Below are 16,596 nucleotides of genomic sequence, written 5' to 3' on the forward strand. Positions count from 1 at the left end.
GCGCAGTCCTACCATATTATCACATTCGACCCACAGATCCGCAATAGAGACTTGGGACCACAAGAGCTTGGAAGAACGGCCTTGCCAATGACGCGGATGATATGATTAGCTCCTTGACTATGGGTCTGTTCCAGTCGCACTTCCAACACCTCTAAACTCCTCCAAGATTGCTTCCCTGTTCCAGTGGCAGCTCTAGCCCTACAAAGCCAAGGACGGGCCTGCTCCAACCTCCTGTATCTTGCTCTTGGAGGAGTTTAAAGGTGTTCGGAAGTGCGACTGGAACGGAACCTATGACTGGATCTATCAGCCCACGCCACTTTTCCAAAACGTCGGTTCCTCACCTCTGGTCAGCGTGTATTGACCACTGTCCAGACAGTCACACAGACACACACACACGTACCGTATATATCCACTGTACACACACCGCGCACATACAGACACACACACACGCACAGACGCACGGACCGGCCTCTCGGGGCGGGCCGGCTGGAATGGTAGTGGGACGGAGCGGTTACACCAGGTACGCGACAGCGCAGCCGCCGCCGACCGCCGCGCGACGGCAGACTGGAATGGGCCAACGCGGACGCTCTATCGCGCCCGGGGGATGACTACCACTGACGGTCAGACAATGGGTATTCACAATGAACGCGAGTTTGGCACCGGTCAGTGCCCACAGGACTCGGCTTCGGCGAATGGAAACGCCCGCGGCGGACAGTGGCGGATGGACTGCTGTTAGAGGGAGAGAGTGAAGGGAGAGCAGGAGAGCTATGATACGGGGAGGCAAGGAGGAGAGAGCACAGGGGAGTCGAATCCCAGAGAAGGCACCGGGAAAGAGAGCGGGATATGGAAGTCACGGCAGGGTGGGGTCACAAAAGGTGGAAGGCACGCATCGCATAGTCTGCTCAGTGCCCATGGTCCCTTGGCAGGAAAGTTCAATCACGCAATACACAGGTATGGAGTTGGCAACTGACGGCAGGATCAGAAAGGCACAGGCACATGTTAGTGACATTCGTGTAATGCTCAGGAAGGCACGGTCCCACTGGAATAATCATGGACGGAACAAGCGACACACAGACCCACTGAGATGCGCGGAAGACCTCGGGTCCGGAAACCTGACCAGCCGAGCTGCCATTGGAATGCTGAACATGACTCACATGCAATACCATCAGAAAACACGCATCAATGCAAGAGAGCTTGCATGCTATGAAAGAGATGCCTCACAAGCTCCCACGTAACGTAAAGCCCGGTTCTAATCGTTCTAGCCAGCAGAAAGCGAAATATACAGTAAACAACAGACAGATTCGTAGGACAGCTGACAGCAGACAGGCAGCGAAAAGAACATCCGCTCATACCGTTCCACGCACGGGGATGGGGTTAGAGGCTGGCGAGCCAGTTTGCTAAGCCACAACTGAAGACCGGCCGAGGTCCGGGGCCTCAGCCGCTCGCACGACACACACAGTCTAACAGTGACGAACGCGGGGTAAATAACTGGATAAAATAGAGAACAGCCATCATATCGGAGTTATAAGTACACTGGTTCAGCGGAGGGCGGAGCCCGCGACGGCAGGCGACGCCCACGGAGGGAGTTGCCACCAACCAAAGGCGCGCGCAAAACAAATTGGCACAAAACACGTCGCACGAAGCTGGCTAACCTTTTCAAAACCTCTTCCCATAAAACTTCTGTGGGAGACAGTTTCCACACACGTAACAAAATGCAGCACACAAACACGGTACGGTTCACTTGTAAAACAGGAGGGGAAAAAACGCTAAAACACAAATATACTCCTCGCAGACCTGCGGGCCGAGCTGTAGGTGTCCTGGTGTGTGGGGTTTGCCGTGAAGCCACATAATTACGCATCGCCAAACACACACACCTTGGTCGGTAGCTTGTCAGCAGCAACCGCGGCACCAGTCAGGCGGCACAACTCGGAGTTCACATCACCGCTCGCCATCATCCACCGGCCAGCCGCCCGCCTGTCGGGACCGCCCCTCCAGCGGTGGCGGGGGCGGGGGCGGCTCAGAGCTCGGTGGTGATCACCGTACGCCTCTCGATCCGCAGTGGCTCAGACAGGTCGGCGCCACCCACATGCCACGGTGACAGGGTCGAGTTGCTGCGCATCACTGAGGCCGTGGGTCCCGTGGGGGCGGTGGCGCGCGCGGCGGCAGCGGCGGACGAGTGGCTTCGGGTCACCGCCGAGCTGGCCTGGTGGTCCGACTGGGGGCGGGGGAGAGGGCGTCAGCAGGGCGAATGGTGCACTACAGAGCCGATGGTACGGGACTTTGATAGTGTAAAAGATGGGTCATCTGTCTATTTTCCTCGCTTTAGGAACAGTGATGGTAAAGAGAATGGCGAATGGTCATAGGTGCAGTAGGAGCTAGGTTGACACATCTAGGAATTTCCAGTACAGAACGAGGTAGGTATAGTTCGTTTTTTTCAAAAGGACGCTGGCTCCAAGTATGTTTTTCGAACAAGCACGTGTTTTAGCCGCCAAAACGAGCAAAAACTGAACCTGAGAAAATCGAACGTCGACTAATTTCAACATGTGATTTCTTCCCGATAATTTCCATATGTGCGTTTTGGAACCAGATATGGGAACAGTGGTGACGTCATGCTGTCTAACGTGTATTGCAATGTAACGTATAACTATCATGGACGGAACCGCTTACTCGATTATGCTCGGCAACAGTGAAAAGCTAAGTTTCACCCAAATTCGTTGACACTTGTCCCATTGCACGGACATTTGGGTGCCTGCTGCCACCAGTGACGTCATCATAGTATGTTCATTTTTAAGAAACAATTTCCAGCTACTTACCGTGCACAATTTGAAATCGATTATTTTTTCGGTAAGAAATTCTTGGCCAGACACTGAAGCTGCCAAAACTCACGTGAGAGCTTCGATATTGCACTTTGAGCCAGCGTCCTTTTGAAAAAAAACGAACTATAGTTACAAACAGGGGGCTGTCATCCCGAGCTTTCCTATGTGCCGGGCGCCCGACTGTTTAACATTACCCGTGACGTCACGGGGGCGTACACTTGTCAGCTGACCTTCCCCGCAAGTTTGGCCTTGAATACGAGTTTGAGGGTCACGATTTTAAACAAGTTCCTTTCCGGAAACGTTCCGGAAACGCTGGAAACGTTGTCATGTCATCCTTTTATTTTCCAGAAATGGCTTCATCACTAATTTGCGCCTAAAATCACTTTAAGCATAGGCTCCTTAAAGGGACCCTCCCACCTTAACATTAGTTTTGAGTTGAGATAGCCAAGTTTGCGGCCAGGCTCAGAGACCACCATTTATCCTGGTCGCAACCCCCGCAGCTTTATGGTGTTCAAGAAATTTCTTCCCTTTACTTGCAGGGTGGGACCAGCGTGGTCCCTATCTCTAAACCATTACGGGAATCTGATGACGTCAGCAGGCTTTCGAACGTCCGTTAAATGTTTGACTAAAACGTTTTGTAGCACGCGGTGGTATATGCTTCGTTGCGCGCAACAAATGCCGCACTTTTAAATAAAGTCGCTAGGAACAGCGGAGATCCCAAAAAGTAAACAAAAGTAAAAGTCTAATATCTTGAAAACCGGTGAATATTTTTCGATGAAATTTGGTAGATATTCGTTTTCGCTCTTTCTGAACCGAGCGACATCACTTTCATGCCAATTCATAAACTTTTTTGAAGGTGGGAGGGTCCCTTTAACGCTTTCCTAATTGTAAAGTGTTGCATTGTCTGCATGGTGAGGAGAACGCTAACCGGTCAGAAGGGCGATGTGTTGTGAGGAGGGCGCCGACAGGTCAGGAGGGCGCTGTACGATGAACGCTGACTGGTCGGGAGGGCGATGCATGGTGATGAGGGCGCTATGCGTTGCAAAAGGCGCCGGCTGGTCAGGAGGGCGCTGAACGCGAAGATGTCGCCGACAGGCGAGGAGGGCACTAACAAGTCAGAAGGGCACTGCACGGTGATGAGGGCTGCGACAGATCTGGAGGACTCTGTCCGTGAAGAGGGCGCCGACAAGGCAGCAGGGCGCTGTATGGTGGGGAGAGCGCCGACAGATCAGGAGGGCGCTGTGTGGTGAGGAGGATGCTGTACGATGAGAAGGGCACTATACGAGTGAAGAGGGCGCTGACAGGTCAGGAGGACACTGTATAAAGAGGAGGGCGCGGACAAGGTGAGATCACCGTTCCATGCTTCTATCCTCAGGATACTGAAATCCTTCTCCTCCACGCCGCAACCCCCCTCCGGGCTGGACAGGCAACTTAATCTCATGCGGGCTGCTCCCTTGGAGCGGCACCGCTGCTCCCGAGGGAGCGCACCCCGTAGCCGGGTGCAGTGAGTGCCTTGGGGCTGGGTGGCCTATCCTCTGGACGGGCTCAGCCCCGGCGACTCACTAGGGTGCCTGCCCAGATCAATGTCTCCCCCTATATCCTATCATCCTCCCGGCTCTGAAATGGTCTAATTGGACCGAAAGGGCCTAACCCAACAAAACAAACAAACAAAAGACAAGGTGAGGAAGGCGATGCACGGTCAGGAGGGCGCCGACAGATCAGGAGGGCCGTCTACGGTGAAAAGGGCACCGACTTGTCAGGAGGGCGCTGAACTGAGAGGGCGCCGGTCTGGAGGGCTTTGTATGGTTAGGAGGCCGCGATACAGTGAGGAGGATGGCGACAGGTCAGGAGGGCACTGTACGGTGAGGAGGACGCCATAATACCTACGATAGGCGCTGCCAGGTCAGGAGGGCGCTGACATGTGTGGAGGGCGAGACAGATCAGGAGGATGCTGTGTGATAATGTCCATGAGGGCGCTAACTGGTCTGCCCGGAGGGCGCCGAATGTGAAGAGAGCGCCGACGACCAGGAGAGCGCTGAAGGGCGAGAAGGGCGTCGACAGATCAGGAGGGCGCCGAGCAGACAGAGGGCGCTGAAGGTGAGCCGAGGGTGCTAGATGGTCAGGAGATTGGGAGTGGCTCCGGCATTTCAAGATTGTGGGTGCATCTAATTCACCCACAAAGAGATATAAAATTGTAAATCTGGGCGCCAGTGCCGCATGATGACGCCGCAATGGCTTACCGTCGAGGGCGACTAGAGTGCTGGACACTGAAAAGGCGCCTTCGGCGCTCAGAATGATCGTGGAAGGCGCCATCCAGGGCGCATTCGGCGCCCTGGATGGCGGCCGTCTTTCCAGAGGGCGCCTGCTAGATTTGGGGGGGGGGGGGGGCTAAAGCCCAGTGTGCCGGCTGCGCCCCTGAGGGCTGAGTCCTTTGTCTAGCGATTTTCGAAGTATGTATCGCGTCCGTAGGGGCCTTGGGAGCTGCCGGTGACAACAGGGGCCTTATAAGGCCCCTGATGACTCGGGACCCGTAGGCCGTATACGGCCTACGGGTCCCGAGTCATGTGGGCCATATCACCAAAGGGCACCGCACCTTTTTCGAGATAAATGACCGTTCTGAAGCGTGTCGCATTTTCCTGAGCATGACCTGGCGTTTGCATAATATTAAGCGCCTGCCGGCCGGCCCCCCTCCTGCCTGCGGCTGACAGCTTACTGACGAGCCACCTGGCGATCGCCAACTCAACCCTAATTACGGCGCTGTCCGCTAGGTGACGGGGTCATACGACCCATTCAGGACAAGGGATTCTCATAATTATTTTGCTATTATATTTTTCCCCTTTTTAAAGTCAGTTAAAAGCGCTATTGCAGAAGTAATTTTTCGATTAGCAGCGATTGCAGCCGCTGCATCAGGGTCCAGATCGAGCCAGGGAGCGTATGCCCCGGTGACGTCACCGTAGTGTTGCAGATTTGTAACATTAGCGAGCCCGGACGATCTTACCTAACTTATACGGCCTTGGTTACAAACTATGCAGCCTGTCACTCGTGGGAATTCTCGTGCACACATAATTTAGGCGATGAGCTGGAGTGATGAATGCATTTTATCACAAGGAAGAATGCAAGCAAGGTTAATATGGTAAACCAGGAAGGCTGATGGGTGCAGATAAGTTTAAAGTTCAAGTATGGCGTGAAGAAAAAGCGACACCACACGGATAAGCAGGACATTATACGAAGCGACAGGGACACGACCAAAACAAAACGCAAACAAACAGCGCCAGCTCGTGATGGCGTTTGCAAGTGACATAAATTAAATGACTAGTCCAAAAAGCCGGCTGAAATTCCACTCAACACGCCCAACACAACCAACTAAAAGCATGCAAAGCTTCTTTAATTTACCTCAACTATCGTCTCAAATCGCTAGGCGCAGTCCAAACCTGCCTGAGGTGATCGGGTGCCGTCGGTGTTCTGCCGTCCCACTCTCACCACATATCACCATTCCCGTCCCATACTCACGCCACTGAGCCCAGTGCCGTGTCACCTGCCCCGCCTCCCATACCCGTCCCGTACTCACGCCAATGCTGGCACCGCTCGTGTTCAGGTCGGCCCGCTCCGAGTGGCTCTCGTTGCTCGAGTTGGACATCCGTCCGGGACTGGCGTTACCCGAGCCGACTCCGTTGGTGCCTCCGACCGGCGAGCCGGCGCCGCTGCCGCTGCCCCCGGCGCCGCCCGTCAGTCGACTGTGCAGCAGCGCGGCCGCCTCCCCCTTCAGGTTCAACACCATGTTGTTGTTGATGTTAGCCGGCGGCGAGCGCGGCGACCCGAGCGAGGTGTTGAGGCTCGATCCGGCAGACGTGGAGGCAGTCTGTAGGGTCAGAGGCGCCAGGCCGGCCTCCTCACGGAACGGATTGGTGGCCGAGAATCCGCGGAACGGGTTGGACGAGCCGCTGCCGCCGCTCGAGAACGGGTTGGTGGCGGTGTCCGGCTGATGGGCGGCCGGCGGCGAGTCGGGCGGCAGCGGCGGCGCGTCCAGGTCCGTCTCACCGGCCACTGACGAGCCGCCGTCCAGATCGGTGCCGTCTCCGCCGCCACACGGCAGGGTGAGCGGGTCGCCTCCCTATAGACAGACGGCGGCGACCGCTGCGGCTCACCGTGTACAGGGTGGGGCGGGCGCCGGGAACGACCTCACCTACAGGGTGTGCGGCTCCGTGATGGTCAGATTCAGCGCGAACTCCAAGCAACATCAGAAGATGCATCGGATGGAACTTTAAACGGTCTGAGACCTTCGTTTTTTAGGCTGGGTGAGATTAGAAGTTGGTGGCTAATTATGCGTTTCACTTTTCACGAGAATATTCATGAAACATAATCCTCTGTTCTATCTTTGTCTGAATATTCATGAATTATCCATGCCACTTATGCATACATGAACTCAAGATAACAGAGATATAGCGCTGAATCATCACATCACGTGGAACAGCCGCCAAAACAAAACCAAACAGCAAACACAACAAACCAAACAAACCCGACCAACCAACGTCAACCAAGGCGCGGCCCCAGACTTCACACAAAGCCCCATAACGCCAAATCACCTCCAAGGAAGTGGCTTTACTGTGACGCCCAAAACGACAAACAAAAGTAACCAGCCACACGTCGACCCAAGCTAGTCCAAAGCTACCGGCACACAGCCCGGCCAATCCAACGGCCGGTCTGACTATGCTAGTGGTGCTCGGTAAGGGAAGGCAGAGGAGCGCGGTAAGGGGAGAGTGGAGAGCGCTACGTACCACCGAGACGATGGTGTGGTTCAACTCGTCACTTCGCTCGGCTGCTGAGAGCTGACGACGCCGGGAGTCACTGCAAGAGAAACGACGAAGGTCAGGCACCACTCAAACACACCGAGATGTGTTGGTAGATCAAATAGACAAGCCCATAGCAGCTCAAATTCATCGACGGAGCCGCATACAGCACCACCGCAACAGTGAAAAATAATCAGAATCTGGTGGTTTACCGGCTCTATCCGCACGTCAGCTGGGGCGGGCGCGATTGCCTGACGGCTTCCAAATGCTTAACGTGTCATGACTGAGTGATAGCCACGATATGGATTTCCCAAGACCGGCTGCTCATCCGACAGCGTCAGCTGCTCAAACCAGACAGGCGGTGGGATCATGATACAGCCGCTCTCGTGAATGTGCACTGTGCAGACGTGTGCACACCAAATGTGTGTGGGGTTAACAGCTACATATGACACCATCTGTTTTCCTTCGTTCGCCTATTCACTCCTCGCCTCTCTGCTTCTCCCTTCTGATCGTTCTGTTTGTGTTAAACTTCCTGTCACGCTCCAACAGCCTAGCCAGACCAGGGTATATTGAATTAGGGGGTAGGACCAAGTTTAGTGGGCATGATCTCAGCAATTATCTTGTTTTATATGGCGGTTTTCATTATCACAATATTATTTTTGATATCATGAAGTTTGTTTATCTCGGTTTTACGAAAAATAGTAGGGCAACAAAGATAAATTTCGCGAAAAAATAATTCTAGTTGGAAACATCCATTCTGGTATGCAAAATTCAGTATGAAGCCCAGTATGGTGACCGTCTAGTGTGCTTCCAAGGCTGAGTACCTGATATCAACAGAAGTTGTTTACTATTTTGCCTTACGTTGCTAGGTGGTTGCTAAGGAGCTAAGGATACTCTCTTGCGCGATCATTTGCACTTATTTTTCCTCATCATATCGACATGTTGCTGTTTCTGAGACCTAACTCATGTTAACAAAAAAAAGCAGTTTTCTTAAAATGTGTATTTAAGTGCCGTAGTATTATTAACACAGCTCTGCAATTCTGCTTAAATATCTGCAAAATCTTGACTTCCCGGAAAGTTGGTGGTGGTGATAGGGATCGAGCCGGTCGATGAGAAGTAAGTCAATATTCAAAGGCTTTAAAACGTTATTTCTTGTTGTTCTGTGAAATAGCAATGCAAAGACCGATGATAGTGCCAGTGTTAAGCTTTCCAATGAAGCATTGCAATTAGTAGTTAGGTTATTATCACCTAAGATATCTTCCATTAAATATTAGAACTCTGCCATTGTCTTGCTGTAGAACAGGGTTACTTTTAGTCTCTTGGGAACACGATTTGCCGGTCTCAGATCGAAAAACACTTCAAAAAGCGGTTATAGACATTGAAATTTCCCACCTGATAGCATCTCGGGATTTTATATATCCTGTCTAGAATTTTCATAAATCAGACGTAAAAATGACCAATTTCGTCAGATTCCGAATTTTTGCCATTGGGTCTAATGTAAGGCATGGCTGCTTTCAGTCTCTTGGGAACACGATTTCCGTACCTCAGATTGAAAAACACTTCAAAAGTCGCAGATAGAAGACGATTTAATCTACAAGATACCATCTCGCTTTTTTCTGTATCTGGTCATGTATCTTCATAAAACCCTCTCAAATATAGTCAATTTAGCATTAAAGTCTATGGATTTAGAAGAATTTTCATATCCGACTAGATTTGGGCTACCATGCCTGTTGACCGGGGGCCGAGCCAGACGGCCATTTTCGCCACATCACCACACAGCAGAGCCCGACAGCACAGCGGTGGTGTGATGCGGGAGAACCACTCACCCATTCAGCAGGGGCGACTTGGCCGGCACCTTGTCGGTCGGAGAGGACAGGTCCACAAGCATACCCGTCTCTTCGGCCCGAGCTGGAACGGACAGACGAAGAACGTTGTAAATGTAGTAGGCAGAACACAGCAGAGGAATGATGAGTTGTGGACAAAAATTAATTTCAAACTTCTTTCTAAATGAACAATCTTGCACGTCAAGGTCAACGATAACAACATATGCATTAGGCATATATGAAGCAAGCTATCTGAGTCAACGATAACTGCGTTATGTAACCATTTAGCACGAAACATTGATAGCAGGCGTTTCACGCCAATGCATGCGGCCCTGAACGGTTACTTAGGACAGCAGTTTTCACTCTGGTCGGACCAATTTTTCCGTCCCACGAGCTGCCCAAGTCCTGCATCTCACCTTTCAGAATGTTGGACTTGAACTTGTCGGGCGGGATGGGCTTGGCGCCGCCGCCGGCAGCCAGCTTGCTGTTCTGGTTGTTGGCCAGGATGTTGACGTTGACATTGCGTACACCGGAGCGGAAACCGGCGTGCGGCGACTCCAGAGCCTTCACCTTGCTGGCCAGGGCGGCAGCTTCTGCGTGTGATCAGACAAGGAGACGTGAGGATTACATCCAAATTAGACCTTCTGTATTACTGACGGCTATGATTCCAACAAGGAGAGAGACATGAGTACGTGATGAATACAAGTCAATACATTCCTAAACTCGCTCCAAAGAAGCATCCCCTAACCAACTATACCATTAGGCGCTAATAACGACATCTTACAAAACTCATCCCCTGCCACACACGCTCGCTGACCCGTTTCCTGACCTGCTCCGCCGGTGGGCGCCGCGTCGGTAGCGTCCCCGCCCGCCGGGCTGGCTGAGGCGGCAGAGTTGGCTGTCGACTCCGACTTGCTCTGGTGACTGGTTACGGCGGTATCCAGATGGGAGGTCTCGGAGGAGGCTGTCGTGCGCTGCTCAGACGCTCCGACGGCTGTGGGGGGGGGGGGGGGGGAGAAGGGGTTAGTGGTGAGATGGGGCGTCTAGTTGTGGGAAGAAAAACAGATAATATGTTTAATATATAATTATATGTAGAATGTGGTGACTCATCGGTTACCATGAGCTGGATCAGAGTTGCCTACAGTATTGCATGGTTTGAGATATAATTCAAACACGATGTCGTGAGAAATTAACCACAAGAAGTCCATTCGGGCGGCACGCCATGATAGATAAGAAGCGCTTGAAGTCGTATGTAACTAGGGAGTTATACCGCTGGATCACAGAACATCCGTTCGGGATATCTTAGAAAGGATCTCGACCGATTCCACGGTCTGGTACCATCACGATGAGCGATACGGCCTGCAGCCACGGTCCCGCCCGCACGGTAGCCGAACTGACGTAACATCAGTGGCGCGGTGCGACGTGTGGCGCAGCTCGGCGGCCGTGCCGTGGCCCCGATCACCGCCGTCGATAGCACGGGAACAAAACAAGGCCAGCGCGGCCGCCGCGGTATCGGTAAGCCTGCAGCCGCCCGGCACGGCCGTACGTGTGTGCACTCACACCCAGCCGGTGTTGCAATCGAAAGTAAAACTCCTCCCGCAAACGGGCCGCCGTTTTCAGTGAGAAACTGGCGGCGGACCGGAGCCGCCGCGGCACAGCGAAAATAGACCACCGGTGCCGTTACTTGGGCCACCGATAGGTAATGGGAAAACCCGCTGCCGCAGCGCCCCGCGCAGACAACGCCCATGCACGGATGTCACAAAAGGCAATCAGACCACAGCCCTCGGTGGTTCCTAGAGCTTGCCCTACCCTCTAACTACCTCCCCGTCCCCACTCACCTGACTTCTGCGCGGCCGCCGCTGCCGAGTTGGTCTGTTTCGGCAGTGTGCCGCCCGCGGTCACCGCGTTGGTCTGCTTGCTCAGCGAGCCGGCCGTGCCGTTGGTCTGTTTGGAGGACGCCGTGGCCGCCGCGGCGGTGGTGGCCGGTTTATGCGCGGCTCCCTGGACGCTGCTCTGGCGCTGGGGCGCCGCCGTGGACGCGCCGGTCAACTCTCCGCCGGCGCCCGTCTGTTCTGCCTTCTCCTGTTTCAGCTTCTGCCGGATAATGTGCGACTCGCGAACGCTGTAGCGTTTGCTGGGCCGCCGTTCGAACTGTACCGTGCGCCGCGCCCGGTTCTGGTAGGTGGTCTGGTACTCGGTGCGACCGCTGGCGACAGGAGGGGCGGGGTGGGGTCAGACTCGACACAGGGTCATCACAGAGCCGTGTGAACGATGTCGGGACGGGAGAGAAGGCACAGCTACGTCACCGGAGGTCACTCAGCCGGTTACACTATCTACGTCACGTCAGAATTACACGACGCTCACAGGCGGTGAGCTCAGTCATTACCCACGGCCATCTGAGCATTTACGCACGGATTGATCGCCTGACGCAACGAGAACCACACCATCCGCCAATGGGTCCATGACATTCAATAATCATCCAGAGAACGCTAATGGTTTAAACCGTGTAAAAGTAACAATAGATAAGACATTACGTCAAGACCATTCCATCATAGCGTAATGGATGGCACCTTTCATTCTCTCTTACAAAGAAAAGACAGCTTTGTCACATGATGCATCACGCAGTTTTGAAAATGAAATCTCTGCCACGTGTCTTATGAATCTCAGCATTGTCTCTTCTCATCACAGGACCATTATTCGCGCCACGAGAAAGTAATACAGGTGATGATGCGCACACCAATCGGATACGTAAGCGTTCCTCCGCTCCATCCGGCTCCGTTGGCTCACCTGTAGCGGAAGCGCGAGCCCATGCGGAAGAAGTTTTGGCGCGCGCTCGGCGCCTTGGAAGACGCCTTCAGCCGGAAGAAGGCGTGATGCTCAATGGCACACTTCCACAGGTGCTTCGTCGCCTTCTTGTTGTAAAGCCTGCCGAAGACAGTTCGCTGGGTTATAGCGATACACTGGTAGACTGTCACGCTTGATTTTACTGTTTCATTAAATAAATAATTTTGAGTCTCAAACGGCCTCTTTGAGACTAACACTATCAGAGGGAGTAGCTGAACTAGCGAGTTTGGCTGTGTGAAACTGACCTAACCCTCAATAAACCTTGGCAGACCTGCCTGCACCAACACATCTCGGCAGCTGCTCAACTCAAATGGCACGATAATTGAGCTTTAGAACGCAGCTTCTGCACTAACTCCTAATTAAGTGGCGCGCTCTGACACACTGAATGGCTCTTTTAACACGTCACGCATGGATCTCATTGGCCGGGTCCAAAACTCAATCAAAGCCACTCCCCCTGCCCTCTGTTTGACAGCTCCAAGCTTTAGTTACATCACCGTTCAAGCCAACCAGTCTCAGATTAGTGACCACACTACTGCCCCGTTCCAGCCTCTACCCGTTCCCACTCCGACCCCACTCCCTGTTCGGCGGCTAGGCTGACCTGAAGACGAATGTGTGCTCCTGCTCGCGTCCCTCATCATCGTCCTCCACAACCACCAACGTCAGCTTCTTCTTCTTGAAGTCAAGCCGGTTAATCTTGGGCCTGATGGGGAAACACACATAGCGTGTCAGCATGAGAGCAATGCGATGAAGCGCGACATAAATAAAGCCTAGTTAGTATCCTTGCTTGTGATCAAAAAAGCACCGCGACATATTACAACTCTACACTAAATGTGCTGTGAAGAATGCTGTACAAGGCCGACGGATACGTTCCGGCGCGGCATTCACACACGGGTGGCCACAATCAGACAGAGCGCAAATCCGATCATATCCGCACGATTACGGGGCCCTGACAGCCGTGTGAACTGCTGGCACCGGGCTGATGGAGGTGCCGATAACACCGAGCACAGCGGCGGCGCAGAGGTACGGATCAAGGACCACGAACCACGACCCACCCATGGACCACGGACCAAAGACCAAGGACCCACCCACGAGGTACCGGTTATGGCCAAGAACCATGGTCCATGGAGAAAGGACCACGACTCATCCAGTAACCAAGGAGTAGGTGCAAAATTACACCAAGGATCAAGAGCCACGGGTCCAAGGGTCACGACTCAACGGACATGAACACCGCCCCACTGCCCATGCCAAACAGGCCACAATAGACGTCTTCAACAGACCACCAAGTAGCGCCCGCTGAATTTTCTCGCTCACCAGAAGAAGAGGCCGATTTTCTGCTGACCCTCAAACACCAGAATACCGGTCGGAGTCAGTCCGAGCGAGTACTCGGACATGTCCTTGCCCTGTGTGCGGAGAAGGAGGCCGAAGGTTACCACGAGAGGCACGGGGGACGTGAGCAAGCGATGAATACGGGCTGGGAACGCAAACACTCCTGGGTTTGCTCCCAGAGTGAGCGGAATGGTACATAAACAGCCATCGGTCAGCCGGGTTTGGTATTGGTGACACAAACAAGCGATAGTCGCCTGGCTCGACCTTTGGAGGAATTTACTGATAAGCGGTGGAAGGAAAGACAAGAAGGTATGAAACATTATAGGCAATACATAGGCTTTCGTAGCTTTATTGTTACATTTCCTCAGCTCTGCATTTCTGAAACATTAACTGGAAACTTTTATGATTTAGAATCGTGAAGGGAAGACCAAAAATCGAAAAACGCACACAAGAACTTGGTAAAAAAAAACAATGTCACCTCCCCGTTACAAAACATGAAAAACACAATCACATCGCATAGTATAGCCGGCCCAACTCACCAGCACTGTGTGCATGTCGACTCCGTACATCTCCAGCCATTTGACGATGTTCAGGAAGTTGGACTCTGCCTGGGCCGGAGTCTGTCCCCTGCAACGCACAAAACACGACGGGTTAAGATGATAATAAACCTTGGGGTTGGATTGAAGTTGGAGTTGGGGTTAAGTAGCAGCAGAGACAAAGACGTACAATCAGTGTTGCAAGAGACGCAAAGTGGTAAGCAAATTACTTTGCAACAAAACAAAACTATGGAAAATCATGAACGCACACTCAATCACAGCCCTTTACTCGTATTTGCTGTAAATTTTCCATAACAATGCCGATGTGTTCAGGCGCCATAATTCGCAGACTATCCATGAAATTCCAACCCAGGCCCTTCAGACAGGTCCAGTTGCGGCTATAATGATGATAAGACCTGCCCGACAGCCCAGTCTGCCGCTCGGAGGGCGTGGTCCGATCCCACCCGACCGCCTGACCCGGTCAGTGGGCCGGTCAGCGGCCAGACGGCCGACCAGTTTCTCCAGACAGTGCACCGAGCGTCCGGGAGCCCAGCTGCAACGAGCGCCCCGCGAGGCAGACAGACGGGCGGTGGCAATGTTACCATATATAGGAAGCGCTCCGCTCTCCACGCGATTCTTATCAAAACCGAAAACAACGTCTGGCTGCCCTCATGATCAAATAGTCGCCGCACCCAGTCACCCATGCCTCGCCCTCCTCCATGCCTGCCCAGCGTCCGATCTCATGTCACGGAGGCTCGGCGAGCGGGGCACAGGGCGTGTCGCCGCCTGTGCGCTTCCGGCCGCGTCCGGCGTCCATCGGCCCGTCTGCGGCGGCGGCGAAGTGCCAGCGGGGTACTGACGACCCGTGGGAGCCGCCTCCGGCCACCGGCCACCGCACAGGCCCGGCGGGCGGACCGCCGGCCGGCGCACAGCGGCTGACGGCCGAGACGGTCACCGGCCGCCGGCCGCTGTGTGCGCGGACAGCACGGCGAGGGCTGAGGACCAACAGAGCCGCGTCGGCCGAGCGCTCGACGGCCGCAACCTTGGCAACGACCGGAGACGGGTCGTCAGCCGAGGGCGGGGCTCCAGGCGACCGGCACGCGAGGAAAACAGAACCGCCTTCCGGTAGCGTCGCAGGACCGGAGCTACATATATCATTATTGTGCCCGATCCCAAAATCGCGTATTGATGTTGCACTGTGACAGCAAAGCATACTTCAGCAGTCAAAACCAGCATTGGCGGATACAAGCAGGGAAACCGGGTAACCAGAAATCATGCAGACCTGTGTTACGTATGGATACTAATATTCGCACATCAAATCTCCATAGAGAGCTCTTGCCCAAGCAACACTGCCCTCGCAAAGAAACCACATCAGGATCCTATAGACCTAAAGTAGACCATGCCACATGATTCCCCGTCCCGGGACCCTACAGCGGCAGCGCGTTAGAGCTCGTGTTCCACCAGTCTACCTCCTTAGCCCCGCCGTTCGTGCCCGCAGCTCGGTAATGAATCGGCCGCACGACTCGACCCGCCGTCAGGGAGGCAGGGCCGACGGCGGAACGGGCGGCGCGCCGTCACGGAGCGTAACGACGTGACGTGACGCGTCACGGAGACGGCCGCCGGACGGCGCAGGAAGCCGCGGCAGCCGACTACAAACAATAGGACATCAACAGGACGCAGGGCGGCCGAGTCAAGAACGGCACGGAAAACGGGTTCGAGGAGAAGGAAACGAAGCATGAAAAGGGCATCGACTCCGCCTTCTGACTGGTATCTACATCAGCCCCATAAACATCCCCCGGAACTAGACAGGTTTACCACACAACTTCAAAATGCACTATTTCAATCGACTAATGACAACAAATCATACCATTAACCACCATCAAGAAGTGGGTTTAAGAAGCAGAACGGGACCAGACCACCCTCCGTGTCGTCGTCTTGGCCTCGCACACGTCATCCACGCATCAGCCCGGCTGGCTCGTCCGACCGGCAGCGTGGCAAATGGCGAACTTCACGCGTCGTGGCGGACAGGGCACATCCCTCGCTTTGGGCCAGACTCCATGATGGCGGTCCATAACGACAGCGGCGTCAAATCGCGACGGTAATGATGGTGCGCGGAACGAGCACACTATTTCACCAACTCCAACACTGCCAGTAAAGGTAGGGAGGTCGGAAAAGACAGGGCATGCCCGCACAGCGCGGAACGGGCACATATTTCACTAACCCCATCACTGCCGGTGATGGCAGGGAGGTAGAAAAAATAAGACAGGGCATCAGGCATACAGGACAACAACGATGGCCTCAGGAAGCTCTTGATAATTTTAGAGCAACTTAGGACACCACATATTTCTCAGCACGATGTCGGTTTAAAGTCTTCAAGAACGAAAACATTGTCATCCGTCAACACAACTCCAATTGTTCGTCTGCGCCCGCCACCATCCTGGTCACGACCAAAGACGCCGGTGCG

General features: G+C 53.9%; 1 protein-coding gene across 2 annotated transcripts in view; it reads right to left on the reverse strand.

Annotated features, from left to right (window-relative positions):
• Nucleotides 1-333: 333 nt before the first annotated feature.
• Nucleotides 334-16,596, reverse strand: part of LOC122382936 (band 4.1-like protein 5) — a 47,971-nt gene continuing 31,708 nt past the window's right edge. The window contains exons 7-17 of one of the 2 annotated variants that reach the window (XM_043368908.1): nucleotides 14,136-14,223; nucleotides 13,582-13,670; nucleotides 12,869-12,970; nucleotides 12,214-12,351; nucleotides 11,265-11,632; nucleotides 10,256-10,420; nucleotides 9,843-10,019; nucleotides 9,430-9,511; nucleotides 7,592-7,661; nucleotides 6,385-6,927; nucleotides 334-2,215 (exon numbers count right to left, since the gene is read on the reverse strand). In XM_043368908.1, coding sequence (XP_043224843.1) covers nucleotides 2,018-2,215; nucleotides 6,385-6,927; nucleotides 7,592-7,661; nucleotides 9,430-9,511; nucleotides 9,843-10,019; nucleotides 10,256-10,420; nucleotides 11,265-11,632; nucleotides 12,214-12,351; nucleotides 12,869-12,970; nucleotides 13,582-13,670; nucleotides 14,136-14,223 — 2,020 coding nt within the window. In that variant the 3' untranslated portion in view covers nucleotides 334-2,017. The remainder of the gene's footprint in view (nucleotides 2,216-6,384; nucleotides 6,928-7,591; nucleotides 7,662-9,429; nucleotides 9,512-9,842; nucleotides 10,020-10,255; nucleotides 10,421-11,264; nucleotides 11,633-12,213; nucleotides 12,352-12,868; nucleotides 12,971-13,581; nucleotides 13,671-14,135; nucleotides 14,224-16,596) is intronic. The other variant, XM_043368909.1, reaches the window with a different exon arrangement.

This window comes from Amphibalanus amphitrite, unplaced genomic scaffold, assembly GCF_019059575.1.
Source record: "Amphibalanus amphitrite isolate SeventyFive unplaced genomic scaffold, NRLGWU_Aamphi_draft 000150F_arrow, whole genome shotgun sequence".
Classification (NCBI taxonomy): Eukaryota; Metazoa; Arthropoda; class Thecostraca; order Balanomorpha; family Balanidae; genus Amphibalanus; species Amphibalanus amphitrite.